The sequence below is a fragment of the Centropristis striata genome, chromosome 21 (assembly GCF_030273125.1).
Source record: "Centropristis striata isolate RG_2023a ecotype Rhode Island chromosome 21, C.striata_1.0, whole genome shotgun sequence".
Lineage (NCBI taxonomy): Eukaryota > Metazoa > Chordata > Actinopteri > Perciformes > Serranidae > Centropristis > Centropristis striata.
Window position 1 is genome coordinate 1857696 of NC_081537.1, and position 21680 is coordinate 1879375.

General features: G+C 34.8%; 2 protein-coding genes across 2 annotated transcripts in view; both read left to right on the forward strand.

Moving 5' to 3' along the window:
• Nucleotides 1-2189: 2189 nt before the first annotated feature.
• Nucleotides 2190-18748, forward strand: asb3 (ankyrin repeat and SOCS box containing 3). Its single transcript, XM_059324079.1, has 9 exons — nucleotides 2190-2445; nucleotides 4552-4716; nucleotides 7500-7612; nucleotides 8328-8460; nucleotides 9834-10011; nucleotides 12458-12676; nucleotides 13725-14027; nucleotides 15304-15437; nucleotides 16589-18748. Exons 1-6 carry the CDS (start codon nucleotides 2214-2216, stop codon nucleotides 12672-12674), a joined length of 1038 nt encoding a protein of 345 aa, XP_059180062.1. The 5' UTR covers nucleotides 2190-2213; the 3' UTR covers nucleotides 12675-12676; nucleotides 13725-14027; nucleotides 15304-15437; nucleotides 16589-18748.
• Nucleotides 18749-20302: 1554 nt separating this feature from the next.
• abca5 (ATP-binding cassette, sub-family A (ABC1), member 5) overlaps nucleotides 20303-21680 on the forward strand; it is a 75438-nt gene continuing 74060 nt past the window's right edge. The window contains exon 1 of the mRNA XM_059325116.1: nucleotides 20303-20423. Within this exon, the coding sequence (XP_059181099.1) occupies nucleotides 20411-20423 (13 nt within the window). The 5' untranslated portion in view covers nucleotides 20303-20410. The remainder of the gene's footprint in view (nucleotides 20424-21680) is intronic.

The window sequence follows — 21680 nt, forward strand, 5'->3', positions numbered from 1 at the left end:
TATTTGTTTATGTTATAGCTAATGTTATATTTGTTTATGTTATATCTAATGTTATATTTGTTTATGTTATATCTAATGTTATATTTGTTTATGTTATATCTAATGTTATATTTGTTTATGTTATATCTAATGTTATATTTGTTTATGTTTTATCTAATGTTATATTTGTTTATGTTATATCTAATATTATATTTGTTTATGGTTATATCTAATGTTATATTTGTTTATGGTTATATCTAATGTTATATTTGTTTATGTTATATCTAATATTATATTTGTTTATGTTATATCTAATGTTATATTTGTTTATGTTTATATCTAATGTTATATTTGTTTATGGTTATATCTAATGTTATATTTGTTTATGTTATATCTAATGTTATATTTGTTTATGTTATATCTAATGTTATATTTGTTTATGTTATATCTAATGTTATATTTGTTTATGGTTATATCTAATGTTATATTTGTTTATGTTATATCTAATGTTATATTTGTTTATGGTTATTTTTAACGTTATATTTGTTTATGTTATATCTAACGTTATATTTGTTTATGGTTATATCTAATGTTATATTTGTTTATGTTATATCTAATGTTATATTTGTTTATGGTTATATCTAATGTTATATTTGTTTATGTTATATCTAATGTTATATTTGTTTATGTTATATCTAATGTTATATTTGTTTATGTTATATCTAATGTTATATTTGTTTATGTTATATCTAATGTTATATTTGTTTATGTTATATCTAATGTTATATTTGTTTATGTTATATCTAATGTTATATTTGTTTATGTTTTATCTAATGTTATATTTGTTTATGTTATATCTAATGTTATATTTGTTTATGTTATATCTAATGTTATATTTGTTTATGGTTATATCTAATGTTATATTTGTTTATGTTATATCTAATGTTATATTTGTTTATGTTATATCTAATGTTATATTTGTTTATGTTATATCTAATGTTATATTTGTTTATGTTATATCTAATGTTATATTTGTTTATGGTTATATCTAATGTTATATTTGTTTATGTTATATCTAATGTTATATTTGTTTATGTTATATCTAATGTTATATTTGTTTATGTTATATCTAATGTTATATTTGTTTATGTTATATCTAATGTTATATTTGTTTATGTTATATCTAATGTTATATTTGTTTATGTTATATCTAATGTTATATTTGTTTATGGTTATATCTAATGTTATATTTGTTTATGTTATATCTAATGTTATATTTGTTTATGTTATATCTAATGTTATATTTGTTTATGTTATATCTAATGTTATATTTGTTTATGTTATATCTAATGTTATATTTGTTTATGTTATATCTAGTGTTATATTTGTTTATGTTATATCTAATGTTATATTTGTTTATGTTATATCTAATGTTATATTTGTTTATGTTATATCTAATGTTATATTTGTTTATGTTATATCTAACGTTATATTTGTTTATGTTATATCTAACGTTATATTTGTTTATGGTTATATCTAACGTTATATTTGTTTAAGGTTATATCAAATGTTATATTTGTTTATGGTTATTAAAAAGACACAAAATTACCAAAAAAAGTAATTAAAGGGACCTTCCACACACCATTCATATAAAACTCACATTAAACTTTCATATCAAGGTGGGGGCCACAAAATATCGTCACGAGGGCCACAATCATCTATCTATCTATCTATCTATCTATCTAATCTATCTCACACGCACAGTTCAGATCACCCAAAAAAGAAACAAAATGACCAAAAAAAGACACAAAATGACCAAAAAAGACACAAAATGACCAAAAAAAAGATGTAAAAGTGATCAAAACAGACACAAAATGACCAAAAATAGATGTAAAAATTACTAAAAAAGATACAAAATGACCAAAAAAAGACACAAAATGACCAAAAAAAGACATTAAATGACCAAAAAGACTAAACCACATGAACACTTTAACACTGTCTATCTATCTTTCTATCCATCTATCTATCAGAAGAGTTTGACATTTTTATCAGTTTTAATTTTAATTTCGTTGTGATTTTTTGTTTTCAAATTCAGTTAGTTTTAATGAGTTTTTAGAGTGAGTTTGCTAGTTTTAATTATTTTTTATTTTTTGGAAGATGCTTAGTTTTAGTTTAGTTTTTATTCGTTTTACAAAATGATCTATCAAACTTGTAATAAAATATTGTCCTAATGAATGCGTCTTCGTCTGTCCCCAGCAGCAGGGATGGACTTCTCCGAGTGCTACGGGGACACGGTGTCCAGTGTTGCAGCTGTAGCTCGTTCAGGCTGCAGGCGGCGGGTGAGGCGGCTGATAAAGAGAGGATTCAGCGTGGACGGCAGAGACAACCGCGGCTGGAACGCCCTGCACGAGGCCGCCGCCGCCGGCAGCAGGGAGTGTGCTCAGGACATTCTGGCTGCTGCTAAAGGTACAAAAACTGACAAAAATAAGAAATAAATCACTAGAATTAAGCAAATACAGGCTTGAAACGAGTCAAATGATCTGCCAGTGCAGTAAGTAAATGTTTCTTTGTAAGAATTCTTTTAATAAGTTAGTAAAAAAAGCCAATGATGTGTTGAAATAAATCCAAATATTCTTAGCCAATTGTGGCCCTCGTGACGATATTTTGTGGCCCCCACCTTGATATGAAAGTTTAATGTGAGTTTTATATGAATGGCACTTTACCGTGTTGTGTGTTGAAGGTCCTTTTAATTACTTTTTTCGGTAATTTTGTGTGTCTTTTTAATAATTTTGTGTCTTTTTTGGTAATTTTGTGTCTTTTTTTTGTAATTTTGTGTCTTTTTTTTGTGATTTTGTGTCTTTTTTGGTCATTTTGTGTCTTTTTTAAGTAATTTAGTTGTTTTTTTGGTCATTTTGTGTCTTTTTTAAGTAATTTAGTGTCTTTTTTAAGTAATTTTGTGTCTTTTTTTTGGTCATTTTGTGTCTTTTTTTTAAATAATTTTGTGACTTTTTAATAATTTTGTGTCTTTTAATAATTTTTTGTGTCTTTTTAATAATTCTGTGTCTTTTTTTGGTCATTTTTTGGCTGCTGCTAAAGGTACAAAAACTGACAAAAAATAAGAAATAAATAACTAGAATTAAGCAAATACAGGCTCGAAACAAGTCAAATGATCTGCCAGTGCAGTAAGTAAATGTTTCTTTGTAAGAATTCTTTTAATAAGTAAAAAAAAAATATCTTGGCACTGGAAAAACAATAATGTGTTGAAATAAATCCAAATATATTTATTTTGAGCAATTGTGGCTTTAAAAGCCCGACTGTAGTAACATTAAAATAAGCCAGAAATACTTGAAACTAGTTTTGGTGGATAGAAAATGCTTTTGAAATAACATTCAACCTAAACCATTGGTCTCAAACTGGCGGCCCGCGGGCCGATTGTGGCCCTCGTGACGATATTTTGTGGCCCCCACCTTGATATGAAAGTTTAATGTGAGTTTTATATGAATGGCACTTTACCGTGTTGTTGTGGAAGGTCCCTTTAATTACTTTTTTGGTAATTTTGTGTCTTTTTTTAGTAATTTTGTGTCTTTCTTTAGTAATTTTGTGTCTTTTTTTGGTCATTTTGTGTCTTTTTTTCCATTTTGTGTCTTTTTTTAGTCATTTTGTGTCTTTTTGGTCATTTTGTGTCTTTTTTTTTTCATTTTGTGTCTTTTTTTAGTCATTTTGTGTCTTTTTTAGTCATTTTGTGTCTTTTTGGTCCTTTTGTGTCTTTTTTTTGTCATTTTGTGTCTTTTTTTGGTCATTTTGTTTCTTTTTTTAGTAATTTTGTTTTTTTTCTTCATCATTTTGTGTCTTTTTTTGGTCATTTTGTGTCTTTTTTAAATAATTTTGTGACTTTTTAATAATTTTGTGTCTTTTAATAATTTTGTGTCTTTTTAATAATTCTGTGTCCTTTTATTGGTCATTTTGTTCCTTTTTTAAGTAATTTAGTTTTTTTCTGTCAATTTGTGTCTTTTGAAAATAATTCTGTGTATTTTTTTTGTCATTTTGTGTCTTTTTTAATAATTTTGTGTCTTTTTTTTGTAATTTTGTGTCTTTTTTTAAGTAATTTAGTGGTTTTTTTTGTAATTTTGTGTCTTTTTTTGGTCATTTTAATACTGCCTCAGCGGCCCCCAGGTAATTTGAGTTTGAGACCCCTGATCTACATGCAACTAAAACTCTCGATTGAAACCAATATTTTAGGTAAAAACCATATTCAAATGTTGAATAGCTTGAAAAGCATGAAAAAACTTACAATGTCAATCCTAAAAAAAGTCTTCACACAATAAGATAGTTAAATAAGCACATAAAGCTATGGTCAGCAGGTAAATTATACTCAAAACAAGATAATTAAGATACTATTAATAGATGCAAGAAGAAAATACTTGGTGAGCTTCATGTTTTTTGCAGTGTAAGAAAAGTTATTTTCTTTGTTATTGTTGTTGTTGTTGTGAAAGTTTAGAAGCTGGGAGCAGATAATGTAACCTTTCAGCCACACACATAACTTAGTGGCTGTTTTCCTGTCTGTCCTGTCAGCTGCAGGCTCCTCCAGCAGCTTTGTGAACTCTGTGACCCATGAGGGGGAGTCAGCCTGCTACCTGGCGGCCCAGCGGGGTCACCTGTCTCTGGTCAGACTCCTCATCACGGCTCAGGCTGACATCAACCAGCTGACTAACGACCTGTCCTGTCCTCTCTACGCAGGTACGCAACATTAGCACATTATCACTTTATCACCTGGGTGTTCATGTGTAGAAAACACACATCTTTAAGTATTGTTTATCCCTACTAGTGCAGTTCCAGTAGGAAGTACACTACTGGTCAAAAGTTTTAGAACACACCAACTTTTCCAGAATTTAATTGAAAATGATGCAGTTTAATGTCTCAGTGTACTCTGAAATTAATGCACATTTGCATCATTTAACATTCTTTATTGAGCATGATAGTGTTTTGAAAGTAAAAAAAAGATTCAAAATCACATTTTATGTTGGACTAAAGGACTAAAAAAAGACACAAAATGACTAAAAAGACACAAAATGACAAAAAAGACACAAAATTACTAAAAAAAGACACAAAATGACTTGCAAAGACATGAAAAGAATTCAAAATAGCCCAAGACTCCATAGAGTTAAGTTGTTAACCCATTTCTTGTTCCCTGAAAAAAGGCCTACTTTATATTATAATATATACGTTATATTTTACCTTTTTTTATTTACCTCTGGCAGTTCACCACTTACCTTTGGACCCTTTCAAGCTGTTGATTTGCTTGATTTTCAATAAAAAACTGGAAAAATTGGGGTGTTCTAAAACTTTTGACCGGTAGTGTATATATATATACAGGCCAGCTGACAGTCTTGCCTGGGCCCAGGACGAGATTATCTTAGATGGGCCCCCCGCGCCCAGATCTCTCCTTTTCTCTTGTTGTTCCTCTCCTCTCCTCTCCTCTTTCCTTATAAGCCATGACTAAATGTGCAGCTATTTACCCTGTAGATTATGAGTATATATTTTGAAATAAGGGGCTAATTCCCATCTTTCAAGTATAATATCCCTGATTTACAAAAAGCTTTTTTGCAGATAGCCTATTTGTGCAATGAGCTTTATGAATCTATTTTATACTTAAAAAATAAATTAAATATTAATTTAATAAAACATTGCAAGCAAAAACATTCTCTCCTGTTCCTCTCCTCTCCTTTCCTCTCCTCACATCTCTCTTTGACAAGAGACAATAATGGTTAAGATTAACAAACTACACATGCGCTGTTGCTAAATACACTCTTCATATGTATTGGAATTCTGACACTAGCAGGAAAATAACTGACTAAATAAATAAACTATAAATGACTCTCTCTCTCTCTCTCTGTCACCTGACAGCTGCTGGATCTCTCCCCTCTCTGTCTCATCCTCTCTGACGGAGCTACCAAACTTTGTTTCTGTCAAAGATAACGTGTTGTGTCAGGCTTTCATACAAGCTAATGGACGTTAACATTAGAGCGAGCTTGTTAGGTTACGTTACAAGGCTGTAAACATTGGCTGCGCTGTTTCTTACCTTGCTCTACGTTCACTTTACTAGTCCCAGCTTCACCGTCACCACCTTTTTAAAAAATATTTGTTCATAAAATAAGGCCTCCATTTGCTTCTTCTCGTCTTCTCTTTTCTTTCCGTTTCTGAGCACCGGACTTGTGTTTACCGGACATTTTGAGCGAACTTCAAATCAAACGGCAACATCAAAGTTTGATCAGTGGCCAAACCATTTTTGTGTTGGGGGGGGGGGGGGTTCTTGACCACTAGTTCAAGGACAATTAGGAAGAAAACAAATAAAAAGCTTTTAACTCAAATAAATATTACATATTTTTTCCACAAATAGGCCTATTTCATTTTATTTTTTTAATCATTCCATAATTTAATGAGGGCCCAGTTCTGGGCCCCCCCCTACCCTGGGCCCGGGACAGCAGACCCGTTTGTCCCCCCCTATCGGCGGGCGTGTATATATATATAGTGGGAGATTAAGGAGATTTATCAATTCTGGCCAAATGAGGTTGTGTGTGAAAGTGGGATGTACAATGATTTGTGTCGTTTTCTGTAATTTTTTGGTCCTTTTGTATCTTTTTTTTGTCATTTTGTATCTTTTTTTGTCATTTTGTATCTTTTTATGGTCATTTTGTCTATTTTTTTGGTCATTTTTGGGCCCTTTAGTGTCTTTTTTTTGATCATTTTGTGTCTTTTTTTGGTCATTTTGTCAAATTTTTTGTTATTTTGTATCTTTTTATGGTCATTTTGTCAATTTTTTTTGTCATTTTTTGGCCCTTTTGTGTCTTTTTTGTCATTTTTTGGTCTTTTTGTGTTTTTTTTGTCATTTTGTATCTTTTTATGCTCATTTAATGTCTTTTGTTAGTCATTTTGTGTCTTTTTTTGGTCATTTTGTCTCATTTTTTGGTCATTTTTTGGCCCTTTAGTGTCTTTTTTGGTCATTTTGTGTCTTTTTTTCAGTCCTTTTCTGTCTTTTTTTGGTCATTTTGTGTCTTTCTATGGAATCTTGTGTCTTTTTTTCAGTCCTTTTCTGTCTTTTTTTGGTTATTTTGTGTCTTTTTTGTCATTTTGTGTCTTTCTATGTAATTTTGTGTCTTTTTTTCAGTCCTTTTCTGTCTTTTTTTGGTCATTTTGTGTCTTTTTTGTCATTTTGTGTCTTTCTATGTCATTTTGTATCTTTTTATGCTCATTTACTGTCCTTTGTTAGTCATTTTGTGTCTTTTTTTTGGTCATTTGTGTCTTTTTTGGTTCCTTTTACAACATCCCCCTAAAAGGGGGCGGAGCTCCCCTAAAAGGCGTCCAATCAGAAACAGTGCAATGCTGCAACACGTCCTACGTTAATAATGATATTTAGAAAAATGAATTATTGAAAAATCTTCTAAATCGAGGATGCACACCCATTTAAAGTTAAACTGCTGTGGATCTGCAGTGTTGACCAGCAGCTTCCTGTTCTCCTCCAGCTGTAGATGGAGGCTATCAGCAGATTGTGGAGCTGCTGGTCAGTGAAGGTGCGGAGGTGAACAGGACACACACGGCGTCCTGCTGGAGCTGCCTCCATCAGGCTGTTTATAAGGTGAGTATAGAACTTAGAGCAGGGATTCCCAAAGTGTGGTGCGTGGACCCCTGGGGGTGCGTGAGCTGCTGCTAGGGGGTGCGCGAGATGAAAAATGTAATGGCGATCTGAAAATGACACAATTAAATTTTTTTTCCCCCCACACAATAAAGACGTGTTATTAATTAATTGATAAATACAGGCTTTTCAATTTTGTGTCATTTTTTGTTCATTTTTGCATCTATTTTTTGGTTGTTTGGTAATTTTTACATATATTTTTGGTCAATTTGTGTCTATTTTGATAATTTTGTGTCATCTTTGGTCATTTTTGGTTGTTTTTGATCTTATAATGAAGCGTAGAAGAAGTTATCTTCTTGTTCTTGTATCATTTTTCCAGCCTGTGTTATGATGACGGGTTGTGTTCACTCCACGCTCATTTAAATTTGCTGCAATTTTTGTTCAACGCATCTCAAAATATTATAACATTTGTCCCAACTGATCTGCTTTCTGCCTCTGATCCTGAGCCTGTCATCATCCTCCACCTTTAATATGGCTATAAAAACTCTTATTGCATTTTGGGTTTTTTTTGAAGGTGTGGGGGATTGGGGGGGGGTCAACCCAGTTTGGACATAGAAGGGGGTGCACGGCTAAAAAAGTTTGGGAACCGCTGGCTTAGAGACTCTAACACACAGCACTGTGAGGAGGTTATTCACCTTTATTTTCTTTTCCCCCTCAGGGTTATAAAGAAATTGTGCAGATTCTGGTCAATGTGTGTAACCTGGAGGCTCTAGACGACCACAAGATCACTCCTCTGTTTGTGGCTGCTCAGTACGGACGGCAGGAGTGTCTGGAGATCCTCGTTAATGCTGGTGAAGAGCTTTCACACACACTACAGGACAAAAGTCTGGAAGAAACTTACATTTTCTGTTCACAATGGCTTTCTTAACCCTTTTAATGCCCTTTTAGAAATTTAAATCCACATGTTTTAAATGATAAAAACACAAACTATGAACATTTTTCCATATATTCTAAGTGTAAACTGGAATTTTTGGGGGGAGATTATTAGACCATTGGATACATCAATAATTGACAATAATATTGATCAAAATGCATTATTAATTTTTCAGCAGTGTGAGTTTATTGTTGCAAAAGTTTCCTTGGTGCAAAAAATGTTCATTTCTTAAAAAGTGCTATAAAATATGAGATATTAATTTTTTTTTTTCACTTTCAATGCATCAAATCTCTAGACCAACTTCAGTCCTGATCATAACTATAACATTTACATGCATTACTTAAATAATTTTAACCCTTTAATGCCCTTTTAGAAATGTAAATCCACATGTTTTGAATGATTAAAAACACAAAATATGAACATTTTTCGATATATTCTAAATGCAAACTGGATTTTTTTGGGGGGGGATTATTAAACCCTTGGATGCATCAATAATTGACAACAACATTGATCAAAATTGATTATTAATTTTATTTTTGAGCAGTGTGAGTTTATAAAAAATATACTCCACCTTTTATCCTTGGTGCAAAAAATGTTCACTTCTTAAAAAGTGCTATAAAATATGAGATATTAATATTTTTTTCACTTTCAATGCATCAAATCTCTTGACCAACTTCAGTCCTGAGCATAACTATAACATTTACATGCATTTCCTGAATAATTTTAACCTTTTAATGCCCTTTTAGAAATGTAAATCCACATGTTTTAAATGATAAAAACACAAAATATGAACATTCTTCCATATACTAAATGCAAACTGGATTTTTTTGGGGGGGATTATTAGACCCTTGGATACATCAATAATTGACAACAACATTGATCAAAATGCATTATTAATTTTATTTTTGAGCAGTGTGAGTTTATAAAAAAAACAACCCAACTTTTATCCTTGGTGCAAAAAATGTTCACTTCTTAAAAAGTGCTATAAAATATGAGATATTAGTATTTTTTTCAATTTCAATGCATCAAATCTCTTGACCAACTTCAGTCCTGATCATAACTATAACATTTACATGCATTTCTTAAATAATAAGAGTCAAAATGTATTCTAATAAGTGACTCGTTATATAATAATCACCTTTATTTTGTTGCAATGAAACTATGATCTTTTTTGTACGAATTTGATCTTGAACCTTTCTGCCTGTGGTGCAGCTTTACTCCTCTCTTTGAACAGTAATAAAGTGAAATGAGACACATTATTATTTGTGTTTCATTCTGTTTTTCCTGTAGGAGCTAATGTGAACACCCAGGCGGCGGACCTGGCCACGCCCCTGCTGATCTCCTCTCAGGAGGGTCACCAGGCCTGTGTGGACTTCCTGTTGGAGCGTGGAGCAGATCCTAACCTCTGCTGCAGCCACGACTGGTTCCAGCTTCCTATTCATGCTGCTGCTGCATCCGGACACATCGGGTACTGACTCACAGCCTGAGACTGTACATCCTGTACTAGAAAACATTACCGTAAAAACATTGTTTTTGGTACTCGTGAGAAAAAAGTGAATAAATCCATGTGATAACCAGAGCCCAAGGCGACAATTTCAAATGGTCAGTCCAAAGATATTCCGTTTATAGTGATATCAAATTGGGAGGAAATTGTATAATGTAGACGATAGCCGTGAGGGCCACGCCCTCTCTGAAGTCTCAGGCCACGCCCTCTCTAAAGTCTCAGGCCACGCCCTCTCTAAAGTCTCAGGCCACGCCCTCTCTAAAGTCTCAGGCCTGGCCCTCTCTAAAGTCTCAGGCCACGCCCTCTCTAAAGTCTCAGGCCACGCCCTCTCTAAAGTCTCAGGCCATGCCCTCTCTAAAGTCTCAGGCCACGCCCTCTCTAAAGTCTCAGGCCACGCCCTCTCTAATGTCTCAGGCCACGTCCTCTCTAAAGTCTCAGGCCACGCCCTCTCTAAAGTCTCAGGCCACGCCCTCTCTAATGTCTCAAGCCACGCCCTCTCTAAAGGCTCAGGCCACGCCCTCTCTAAAGGCTCAGGCCACGCCCTCTCTGAAGTCTCAGGCCACGCCCTCTCTAAAGTCTCAGGCCACGCCCTCTCTAAAGTCTCAGGCCACGCCCTCTCTGAAGTCTCAGGCCACGCCCTCTCTAAAGTCTCAGGCCACGCCCTCTCTAAAGTCTCAGGCCACGCCCTCTCTAATGTCACAGGCCACGCCCTCTCTAAAGTCTCAGGCCACGCCCTCTCTAAAGTCTCAGGCCACGCCCTCTCTAAAGTCTCAGGCCACGCCCTCTCTAATGTCTCAGGCCACGTCCTCTCTAAAGTCTCAGGCCACGCCCTCTCTAAAGTCTCAGGCCACGCCCTCTCTAATGTCTCAGGCCACGTCCTCTCTAAAGTCTCAGGCCACGCCCTCTCTAAAGTCTCAGGCCACGCCCTCTCTAAAGTCTCAGGCCACGCCCTCTCTAAAGTCTCAGGCCACGCCCTCTCTAATGTCTCAGGCCACGCCCTCTCTAAAGTCTCAGGCCACGCCCTCTCTAAAGTCTCAGGCCACGCCCTCTCTAATGTCTCAGGCCACGTCCTCTCTAAAGTCTCAGGCCACGCCCTCTCTAAAGTCTCAGGCCACGCCCTCTCTAAAGTCTCAGGCCACGCCCTCTCTAATGTCTCAGGCCACGCCCTCTCTAAAGTATCAGGCCACGCCCTCTCTAAAGGCTCAGGCCACGCCCTCTCTAAAGTATCAGGCCACGCCCTCTCTTAAGGCTCAGGCCACGCTCCCTCTAAAGTCTCAGGCCACGCCCTCTCTAAAGTCTCAGGCCACGCCCTCTCTTAAGGCTCAGGCCACGCTCCCTCTAAAGTCTCAGGCCACGCCCTCTCTAAAGTCTCAGGCCACGCCCTCTCTAAAGTCTCAGGCCACGCCCTCTCTAAAGTCTCAGGCCACGCCCTCTCTAATGTCTCAGGCCACGCCCTCTCTAAAGTCTCAGGCCACGCCCTCTCTAAAGTCTCAGGCCACGCTCCCTCTAAAGTCTCAGGCCACGCCCTCTCTAAAGTCTCAGGCCACGCCCTCTCTAAAGTCTCAGGCCACGCCCTCTCTAAAGTCTCAGGCCACGCCCTCTCTAAAGTCTCAGGCCACGCCCTCTCTAAAGTCTCAGGCCACGCCCTCTCTAAAGTCTCAGGCCACGCCCACTCTAAAGTCCGCTCACACTGCGTGTCTCCATTATAAAAAGGCTCCCAGAGGGATTTAGAGACTCTGGAGGTGACGTTTTTAGATCGCCACAACAGATTAAACATGGAAGAAGCAACTGTGGCCGCCGTTGCTAATTATGCACAGCGTCTCTGCTGATCATAAAAATAGTGATTGTGAATAAACTGGCATCACTAACTGTGCGGGGGCCGGAGGCTCGTTAAGAAGAGCCTCCGGCCCCCGCGGCTCGTTAAGAAGAGTAAGAACGAGTCTCCAAAAGTCTCCAATAACACCAGAAAAAGTCGCTGGATTTGTCTCCAGTCGCTTTTTTTGAAAAATAGTCACTAAGGGGGTCTGAAAAGTCGCTAAATATAGCAACAAAGTTTACAAATGGCGCGCGTTGTTGTCGTGTAGAGTACTACGTCACATCCTGCTTAGCGTTCTATCCAATCAGCAACCAGGCTTTTTTCAGGGGAGAAAAACGGCCCTGCTCTTCTACAGGGATGAAAAAAGTCCTGACAAAAGACCGCTAGGACAGCTCCTTTTCAGATTAGGGGCGTTTCGGCGAGTGAGTCCCGCCTCATTCACAGCATTTTATTCTCTCATTGGCTGAAACAGAGAAGGTTTCACATTTTTGCTCATGATCATGATTGTAAACAGATTTTTCCCTTCTTAGGAGGTGCTGTATGCAAATATGACAGGATTGTTTTCCATTAATACGAGTCATTTAACCGTTCCAGGGTCCTCAGGAGGCTGATAGCTGCTACAGACCGTGTGTGTGATGGAGGTGACGGCCTGGTGAGTCCTCTGTACGTGGCCATAGAGAACCAACAGAGCAGCAGTGTGGAGCTGCTGCTGGAGGAAGGTTACAGCCCCGACGCTCAGGACTGCTCCAAGATACTGGGCATCACAACACCTCTAACCTACGCCCTGTGTTACACCTCCAACACTCCATAAAGGTCTGTTTATCTCACAACACCTCTAACCTACGCCCTGTGTTACACCTGCGTGTATCTGTAACCACAACAAAGCATCAAAGGCGTTGGGGTCGACCAATCAGAGCAGAGCAATCAACAGAATTAACAGCTGTGGAATCTTCTGGAACAGTGACAGCAGCCAGAGGTGGACAGACTGGAATTTCTGGCCTCGAACAGAAAGCATTTTTGGCAAAACCATAATACCTATCATTGATCCGACTTCACTTTGAGCGTCCTGAGTTCTTCCTGAACGTCTACATATGGTTTTTTTTAAGAAAGATGAAAAAATAGCTTTGTTAGAGCGATCTAAAAAAAATGTTACATCTCCCTTTTTCAGAAATCTTCCTGCGTTTTTAATATGGGACCCAATGAGGCTGTTGGTGGTTTTGGTGGCGAATCTGTGCGTCCTACGCCCAAACTATAACTCTGACAGCTTTACCAGATGATTGTGAGCGAGAAGACTAATTTTCCTACGTTTCTATGTATAAATTATTTCTGTAGAGTGGAATTTGCGGCCTGGAGCGCAGTTTTCAAATTTATTTTCTGAAAGTTTCTTCTCTCCCTCTACACTCTGGCGATGATGTCACACACTGTGACACGAACATTCCGTGCAATACACACCCATTATAATCTCAGAATTTCTCCAAAAATGATCATGGTCATTGAACAGGGATTGATAAAAAACTATATGACCTATCGAAACGTGGATTAATACACCGATACACAAGACTTGTGTCTACTGTTTAAAGTTTAAATGGAGTCTCTAGGTGAAATTATGCCGGAGAAGTAGACGTTTAAAAATCTCCAATTATTGTTCTTTTTCGCTCATTTTTTGTCGGCCGTCCCATTCATTTCAATGCAAAATTGCGTCCGGAAGAGGAAGAAGAAGAAATCCACAGTATAACAGTAGTTGCTTGTTGTGTTTTCTGATTTGCCGTTATGATTTGCACTTCAGGGCCACCGTAACAAGCATTAAACAGGTGTATTTCTGCCTGATATTGATGTGATCCTGATATTGATTCTGTTCCAGTGAGTCAGTGAGGTTATTGGTGGCAGCAGGAGCAGCTGTGAGCAGGAACGACTGGGTTTATATCTTGTCCAGTGAGAAAACCGACCTTCTACAGCTGATCCTGGAGCATCGATGGATCCCTCAACCCGACACTTCCACCACTTCCTGCTCTGAACCACATCGTCATGGAAAAACTGTGTTGAAGCAGAAGGAAATGAGCGATCTTCTCTCTGTGGCTCAACAACAAGTCCACTTCGCCGCCTGCTGGCTTCCTGTTGTCCTGAAGGCCGGACTGGAACCTTCTCTGCTGCTTCAGCCTCACATGTATGTTTCTGCTTTTTACCTCTTTGGTGAAGTATTTACACTGTAAAAAAGGTGTTTAAAAACCAGATCAAACAGTAAATCTGAGGGAAATGATCTTGCTGCATGGACAGATAATTTGAATGAACAGCAGAGTGACCTGATGACTATTTGGTTCTTACCAAGATTAAAAAAACTTTTTGTGTCTTTTTTTGGTGTTTTTATGTCTTTTGTGTCTGCTTTTTGGGTGGTTTTTTTGGTCATTTTATGCCTTTTGTTTATTTTTTGGTCATTTTACATCTTTTGTTGTGTCTTTTTTGCGTCTTTTATGTCTTTTTTTGGTCATTTTACGTATTTTTTGTCTTTTTGCGTCTTTTTTGTGTCTTTTTTGTGTCTTTTTTGTGTCTTTTTTGTGTCTGTTTCTTTTTATCTCTTTTTTGGTCTTTTTTGGTCATTTTATGCCTTTTGTTTATTTTTTGGTCATTTTACGTCTTTTTGGTGTCTTTTTGGTGTCTTTTTGGTGTCTTTTTGTCTCTTATATGTCTTTCTTTGGTCATTTTACATCTTTTTTGTCTTTTTTTGGTCTTTTTGGTCTTTTTTGTATCTTTTTTTGGTCATTTTGTGTCTTTTTAAATCTTCTTTTGTTCACAAAATGAACAAAAAAGACATTATTTGGTTCTTACCAAAGATTAAAAAAACTTTTTGTGTCTTTTTTTGGTGTTTTTATGTCTTTTGTGTCTGCTTTTTGGGTGGTTTTTTTGGTCATTTTATGCCTTTTGTTTATTTTTTGGTCATTTTACGTCTTTTGTTGTGTCTTTTTGGTGTCTTTTTGCGTCTTTTTGTCTCTTTTATGTCTTTTTTTGGTCATTTTACATCTTTTTTTGTCTTTTTTTGGTCTTTTTTGTGTCTTTTTTTGGTCATTTTGCGTCTTTTTAAATCTTCACAAAGACAAAAAATGTAGAAAAGAGATAAAGTAAAGCTGCCAGCAGTGATGAACTGGCCCGAGCAGAGTGACCTGATGATTATTTGGTTCTTACCAAGATAAAAAAAAACTTTAGATTTAGAAGTGTTAGATCATTTATCTTGTTTTAAGAGTTCATTTATTATTTTAAGTGTTCAACATGCTTATTTCTAGATTTAATAATCTTAATTTAATAAATCTTGTCAAGGTAAATTATCTGTCCATGCAGCAAGATCATTTCCCTCAGATTTACTGTTTGATCTGGTTTTTAAACACCTTTTTATCAGTGTAATGGCTACTTTACTTGATCATTTAGTTCTTCTTCTCTGTGTTTTCTAGGGTGGCTCATGCAGACAGTGAGGCGTTGAATTACCTGCTACAGTTCCTAAACTGGTCGAGTCTTCCTCTGCCGTTGAAACAAACTCTGGACCAAAGACGAGCAGAAAAGACCTGGGAACCATGTCCACATTTAGGTACAGAGACTAAATACGCCCTCCGGATTCACTTTCACTGTTCTGCCTTACAGAGTCTAACTGCAGTAACTACATTTATGGTCAAAATTGAGTTATAACTAAAAATTAACTCCTTGATGTCTGTTTTATCTTGTGACAAAGTTTTAGATTTCAATTTTGCTTTATTTCAGAGAAATAATTATATAAAAATCATAAAAACCAACTCAAAACCAAGCAGTTATTATACTTGACCTCATAGTGATACAAAAAGTGATTCACTAAATGAACAATGTGAGTATATGTGTCACTATGTTTGTCTTATTTTGAAGGTTTAACTTTAAAAGAGTTGTTAGAACCACCAGGTTACATTGGAAAATCACATATTTTAACATTTGAGACTTATTAGAGCCACCAAATAATAATTTCCATTGGAAAAAACACCAATTTAACAAACTAGGATAGTTAATATTTGTGTCTTCTTTGTCAGGTTTTAAATTGGTGACAACATATAAACACCTTCTAATGACCAACATGGGTCACAAATCACCTTGTGCTTTAGAAGAGTAGTGATAAAAAAAGTGAAACACTGAGTATATGTGTAACTATGTTTGTCTTATTTTGAAGGTTTAACTTTAAAAGAGTTGTTAGAACCACCAGATTACATTGGAAAATCACATATTTTAACATCTGAGACTTATTAGAGCCACCAGATAATAATTTCCATTGGAAAAAAACACCAATTTAACAAAATAGGATAGTTAATAAGTCTCAAATGTTAAAATATGTGATTGATGTTTGATGTAATATTACATTGGTCATTTTGTGTCTTTTTTAGTCATTTTTACATCTATTTTTGGTCATTTTGTGTCTTTTTCTTTTATAAAGGTAGTTAGTTTTGTAACAACAAAATACAGTTTCAGTCAGTTATCGTTTTTTTTTTTTTTTTAAACTCTCGTTTTTATTTTATTTCAGTTAACAAAAATGTTTTTTTCAATTCTAGTTTTGGATATTTCGTTAGTTTACATTCACTATAATAACCTTGGTTAAAACACGTTAAAAAAGCTGTTTTCCTCAGTTTAACCCTTTGCTAGCTGCTGCAGTTAGCCTCTGTAGCTCAGTATAAGTAGTCAGCGTTGAGTTTTACCAGTTTTCTCTCCTCCGTTCCTCTCCAGACTCCGTTCCTGGTCTTTCCCAGCTCTGCCGGCTGCAGCTCCGCTCCCTGCTGGGATCAGATCAGCTGATGAAGAGCGACGTGGTGCAGCAGCTCCCGGTGCCTCCTCTTCTTCATCACTTCCTCCAGTTTAAAGACGTCCAGGAGGCTTCCTACACTCCTTCTACACCTCCTCCCTTCTCTAACTTCATACAGGAGTACCGCCTCTCCAACGGTTGTGTTTGATAAAAGCCTTTCTGCTGCTTTACGCCTCTTCAAATCATCTGTTTTCACTGTTTAGTCTCTTTGTTTGCTGCCACAGATCCTCAAATAAAACAGCTCCTGTTGGTTTATTGCTGCACTTTTGCATTAAATGGAAATATTATGTGTTTTGCTTTAAATTTTACTAATATTTGATATGTTTGGAGGTGTTGTATCACAATAAGTTCTGTTCTAATTAACCCTTTGATGCACAACACATTCATTTCTCATGTTATTTAAGAAAAATAGTTTTTGTATTATTACATCAATTTTACACACTCAAAAATGACTCATTCATCCAAATTTGATTTAAGATAATAATAGTAATTTGTTTTTGTGTCTTTTTTGGTCATTTTTACATCTATTTTTGGTCATTTTGTGTCTTTTTTTGTCATTTTTACATCTATTTTTGGTCATTTTCTGTCTATTTTTGTCATTTTTACATCTATTTTTGGTCATTTTGTGTCTTTTTTGGTTATTTTTACATCCATTTTTGGTCATTTTGTGTCTTTTTTTGTCATTTTTACATCTTTTTTCGGTCATTTTGTGTCTTTTTTGTCATTTTTGTTAAATAAAAGAGCTCCTGTTTGTTCATGGCTGCACTTTTCCATCAAATGGAAATATTATGTGTTTTGCTTTAAATTTTACTAATATTTGATATGTTTGGAGATGTTGTATCACAATAAGTTCTGTTCTAATTAACCCTTTGATGCACAACACATTCATTTCTCATGTTATTTCATGCTGCTGTGTGTGTTTCTTTTAAAATCAATTTGTTTTATATGATTGAATAGTCCGAGTATTCTTTGAATATCTTTTTTTTTTATTACAATCCATCATTATATCCATTTTTCCTTTCATACTTCATGAAAAAAAACAGTTTTTTTTATTATTACATCAATTTTACACACTCATTTGACTCATTCATCCAAATTTGATTTAAGATAATAATAGTAATTTGTTTTTGTGTCTTTTTTGGTCATTTTTACATCTATTTTTGGTCATTTTGTGTCTTTTTTTGTAATTTTTACATCTATTTTTGGTCATTTTGTGTCTTTTTTTGTCATTTTTACATCTATTTTTGGTCATTTTGTGTCTTTTTTGGTTATTTTTACATCAATTTTTGGTCATTTTGTGTCTTTTTTGTCATTTTTGTTAAATAAAAGAGCTCCTGTTTGTTCATGGCTGCACTTTTGCATTAAATGGAAATATTATGTGTTTTGCTTTAAATTTTACTAATATTTGATATGTTTGGAGATGTTGTATCACAATAAGTTCTGTTCTAATTAACCCTTTGATGCACAAAACATTCATTTCTCATGTTATTTCATGCTGCTGTGTCTTTCTTTTAAAATCAATTTATTTTATATGATTGAATAGTCCGAGTATTCTTTGAATATCTTTTTTTTTATTACAATCGATCATTATATCCATTTTTCCTTTCATACTTTAAGAAGAAAAATAGTTTTTGTATTATTACATCAATTTTACACACTCAGAAATGACTCATTCATCCAAATTTGATTTAAGATAATAATAGTAATTTGTTTCAAATAGTTACTTTAGCAGTGAGAGAGGCCAAACACTCATATATTTAACATATTTAACATGTTTATGTATCATTTTGTCTTTATCTGGAAGGTTTTCACAGCGCTTCACTTTTTCCACATTTTGTTATATTACAGCCTTATTCCAAAATTCATTAAATTCAGTTTTCCTTAGAATTATACACACACTATACCCCATAATGAAATGTTTGACCCATGTTGTGCATCAAAGGGTTAACAAAGTTTGACCAAAAAATTTTAATTCTGTAATATAAACATGCAGTTTGTATTCACCTGTTTCTCAGGACCAGAAGAATTTAAAAATGTCTTGAAATTAAAAGTATTAAAAGTTATTTTTCTAAAAAAAAAAGTAATGATTGTACTTATTTCCACCAATGTGGTGTGATAAGAAACACCCTGTAATGTATTAATGTAATATAATAATTCATTATAATGTGAATATTTCTCAAAAGAGTGACTTATATTACTTATCTTGAAATTAAGTATATATTATATATAATATTAATAAATTATATATAATATTAATAAATTAAATTAATCTTGAAATGATGCAGACTCAAAATAATGATAATGACTTTATATTGCTAAATAATGATCAACATCACCTTGAATATGGACTTGTTAATGTTGAAATACTGACTTAGTAGCAAAAGTATTTTGAGTTGTTCTCAAAATAATGAGAAACTTTGAGAATTGATGACTTAGTATTTAAAAATAATAATAAGTTAGTATGTACCAGGTCATTATTTTGTCCTAAAGTACTAAATTAGTCTTTACTTTTATAACATTTCTCTTTATTTTGAAGTCCTAAGTAGTTATTTGAAGTTATTTTGAAATACAAACACACTATTTTGCAGTATTTACTTTGAGGTACTTAATAATGATTTTAGCAATATTAAATAATTATATTGAGATAAATAGTTATTAGTTTGAGATCCTAAGTCTAAGTTAGAGGATTAACTATATATACTATAAAGTTAAGACCAATTTTAAAAAGTATATTTAATATGTAAATGTTATAAATTATATATAATAAAAATAAAATAATATTAAATACACTTTTTAAAATTGGTCTTTTTTTTTAAATATTTACATTTTTTGAGACACAGAATTTCAGGTCTTCATTAAATGTAAGCCATAATCATAATAATTAGAAGAAATTAAATAAATGAAGACATGAAATGTTTCATTCTGTGTGTGATGGATCTATATAACGTGTTATTTCACCGTTTTGAATTGAATTACTGACATAAATAAACTTTTCTATGATATTCTAATTTATTGAGATGCACCTGTATATATATATATATATATATATAAAATATATACAGATATTATATATGATCTATATATGTATGAATCTAATTTATATATATATAATTTATACATATATATTATATATAATTTATATATATATATTATATATGTATATATATATTTGTATATATGTATATATACACATACATATAAATAAATGTGTATATACACACACACACACACACACACACATATATATATAAATTATATAATATATGTATAAATTATATATATATAAATTCGATTCACATTCATATATATATGTATATATATATTATTTATATGAATATATATAAATATATGTGTATATATACATATATAAATATATATATAATTTATATGAATATATATAAATTATATATTATACATATAGAATTCACATATATAATATATGCATATAAATATATATATATATATATATATATATATTTATATTTATATACATGTATGAGTTTTATATGTTGACTGTTTTGTTTGTGATGACAATAAAATCCATCGGTGAATTCTGAACATTCTGATTGGTTCAGACCGTTGTCATTAACACCGCGAGCGCATCTGATTGGTTGACGTCACGTCTGTGTTTGACAGGAGGAAGTAGCGCCGTAGTGCAGCGAGCAGCTGGTTTCTAGGAGATATTTAGACATAAAGCGTGTAATGTGAAGCCGTTAACCCGCCACCAGGGAGGAAATGATGCCTTAATGTATTTCATACGTGAGTATGTTCAATATCTGCATGTTATCATTGACGTTGCCATGGATATTGTGTTGCTGTGTTGCTGCAGCTCGCTGGCCTCCAGTCAGTGTCAGTAGCTCAGGTAATAATCAGACCAACGGCTCCTTTCTGTCCGTTAGTGTGTCGTCACAGATTTAAAAAACACTGTCTGTAGTCCACAGACACCAGAGAAACAATATGGCGGAGATTCATAGATCCATAGATCCAGAGGAAGACCCTGATACACGGGGACACATCAGCAGGTTAGCGCTGCTTCACAGGCTAACGGCTAGCTGCTGGAGACAGGTACCATAGAGGGCTATGAGAGGTGCCATAGAGGTCTATGAGAGGTAGCATAGAGGTCTGTGAGAGGTACCATAGATGTCTATGAGAGGTGGCATAGAGGTCTATGAGAGGTACCATAGAGGTCTATGAGAGGTGGCATAGAGGTCTGTGAGAGGTACTATAGATGTCTGTGACAGGTACCATAGAGGTCTATGAGAGGTGGCATAGAGGTCTGTGAGAGGTAGCATAGAGGTCTATGAGAGGTACCATAGAGGTCTGTGAGAGGTACCATAGAGGTCTGTGAGAGGTACCATAGAGGTCTGTGAGAGGTACCATAGAGGTCTATGAGAAGTAGCATAGAAGTCTGTGAGAGGTACCATAGAGGTCTGTGAGAGGTAGCATAGAGGTCTGTGAGAGGTAGCATAGAGGTCTATGAGAGGTAGCATAGAGGTCTATGAGAGGTGGCATAGAGGTCTGTGAGAAGTACCATAGAGGTCTATGAGAGGTAGCACAGAGGTCTGTGAGAGGTACCATAGAGGTCTGTGAGAGGTACCATAGAGGTCTATGAGAGGTAGCATAGAGGTCTATGAGAGGTACCATAGAGGTCTATGAGAGGTAGCATAGAGGTCTATGAGAGGTAGCATAGAGGTCTGTGAGAGGTAGCATAGAGGTCTGTGAGAGGTAGCATAGAGGTCTGTGAGAGGTAGCATAGAGGTCTGTGAGAGGTAGCATAGAGGTCTGTGAGAGGTAGCATAGAGGTCTATGAGAGGTACCACAGGGGTCTGTGAGAGGTACCATAGAGGTCTGTGAGAGGTACCATAGAGGTCTATGAGAGGTACCATAGAGGTCTATGACAGGTACTATATATATATGTCAGGTACCATAGATATGTGAGAGGTACCATAGAGATCTATGAGAGGTAGCATAGAGATCTGTGAGAGGTACCATAGAGGTCTGTGAGAGGTACCATAG

Bases quoted from the DNA above. Each gene is read 5' to 3' on its own strand.
- asb3 (XM_059324079.1), top strand. From the start codon at position 2,214: ATGCGTCTTCGTCTGTCCCCAGCAGCAGGGATGGACTTCTCCGAGTGC. The intron at 4,717-7,499 runs GTACGCAACATT...GTTCTCCTCCAG, and splicing joins GTCCTGTCCTCTCTACGCAG to CTGTAGATGGAGGCTATCAG. The intron at 10,012-12,457 runs GTACTGACTCAC...TAACCGTTCCAG, and splicing joins GCTGCATCCGGACACATCGG to GGTCCTCAGGAGGCTGATAG.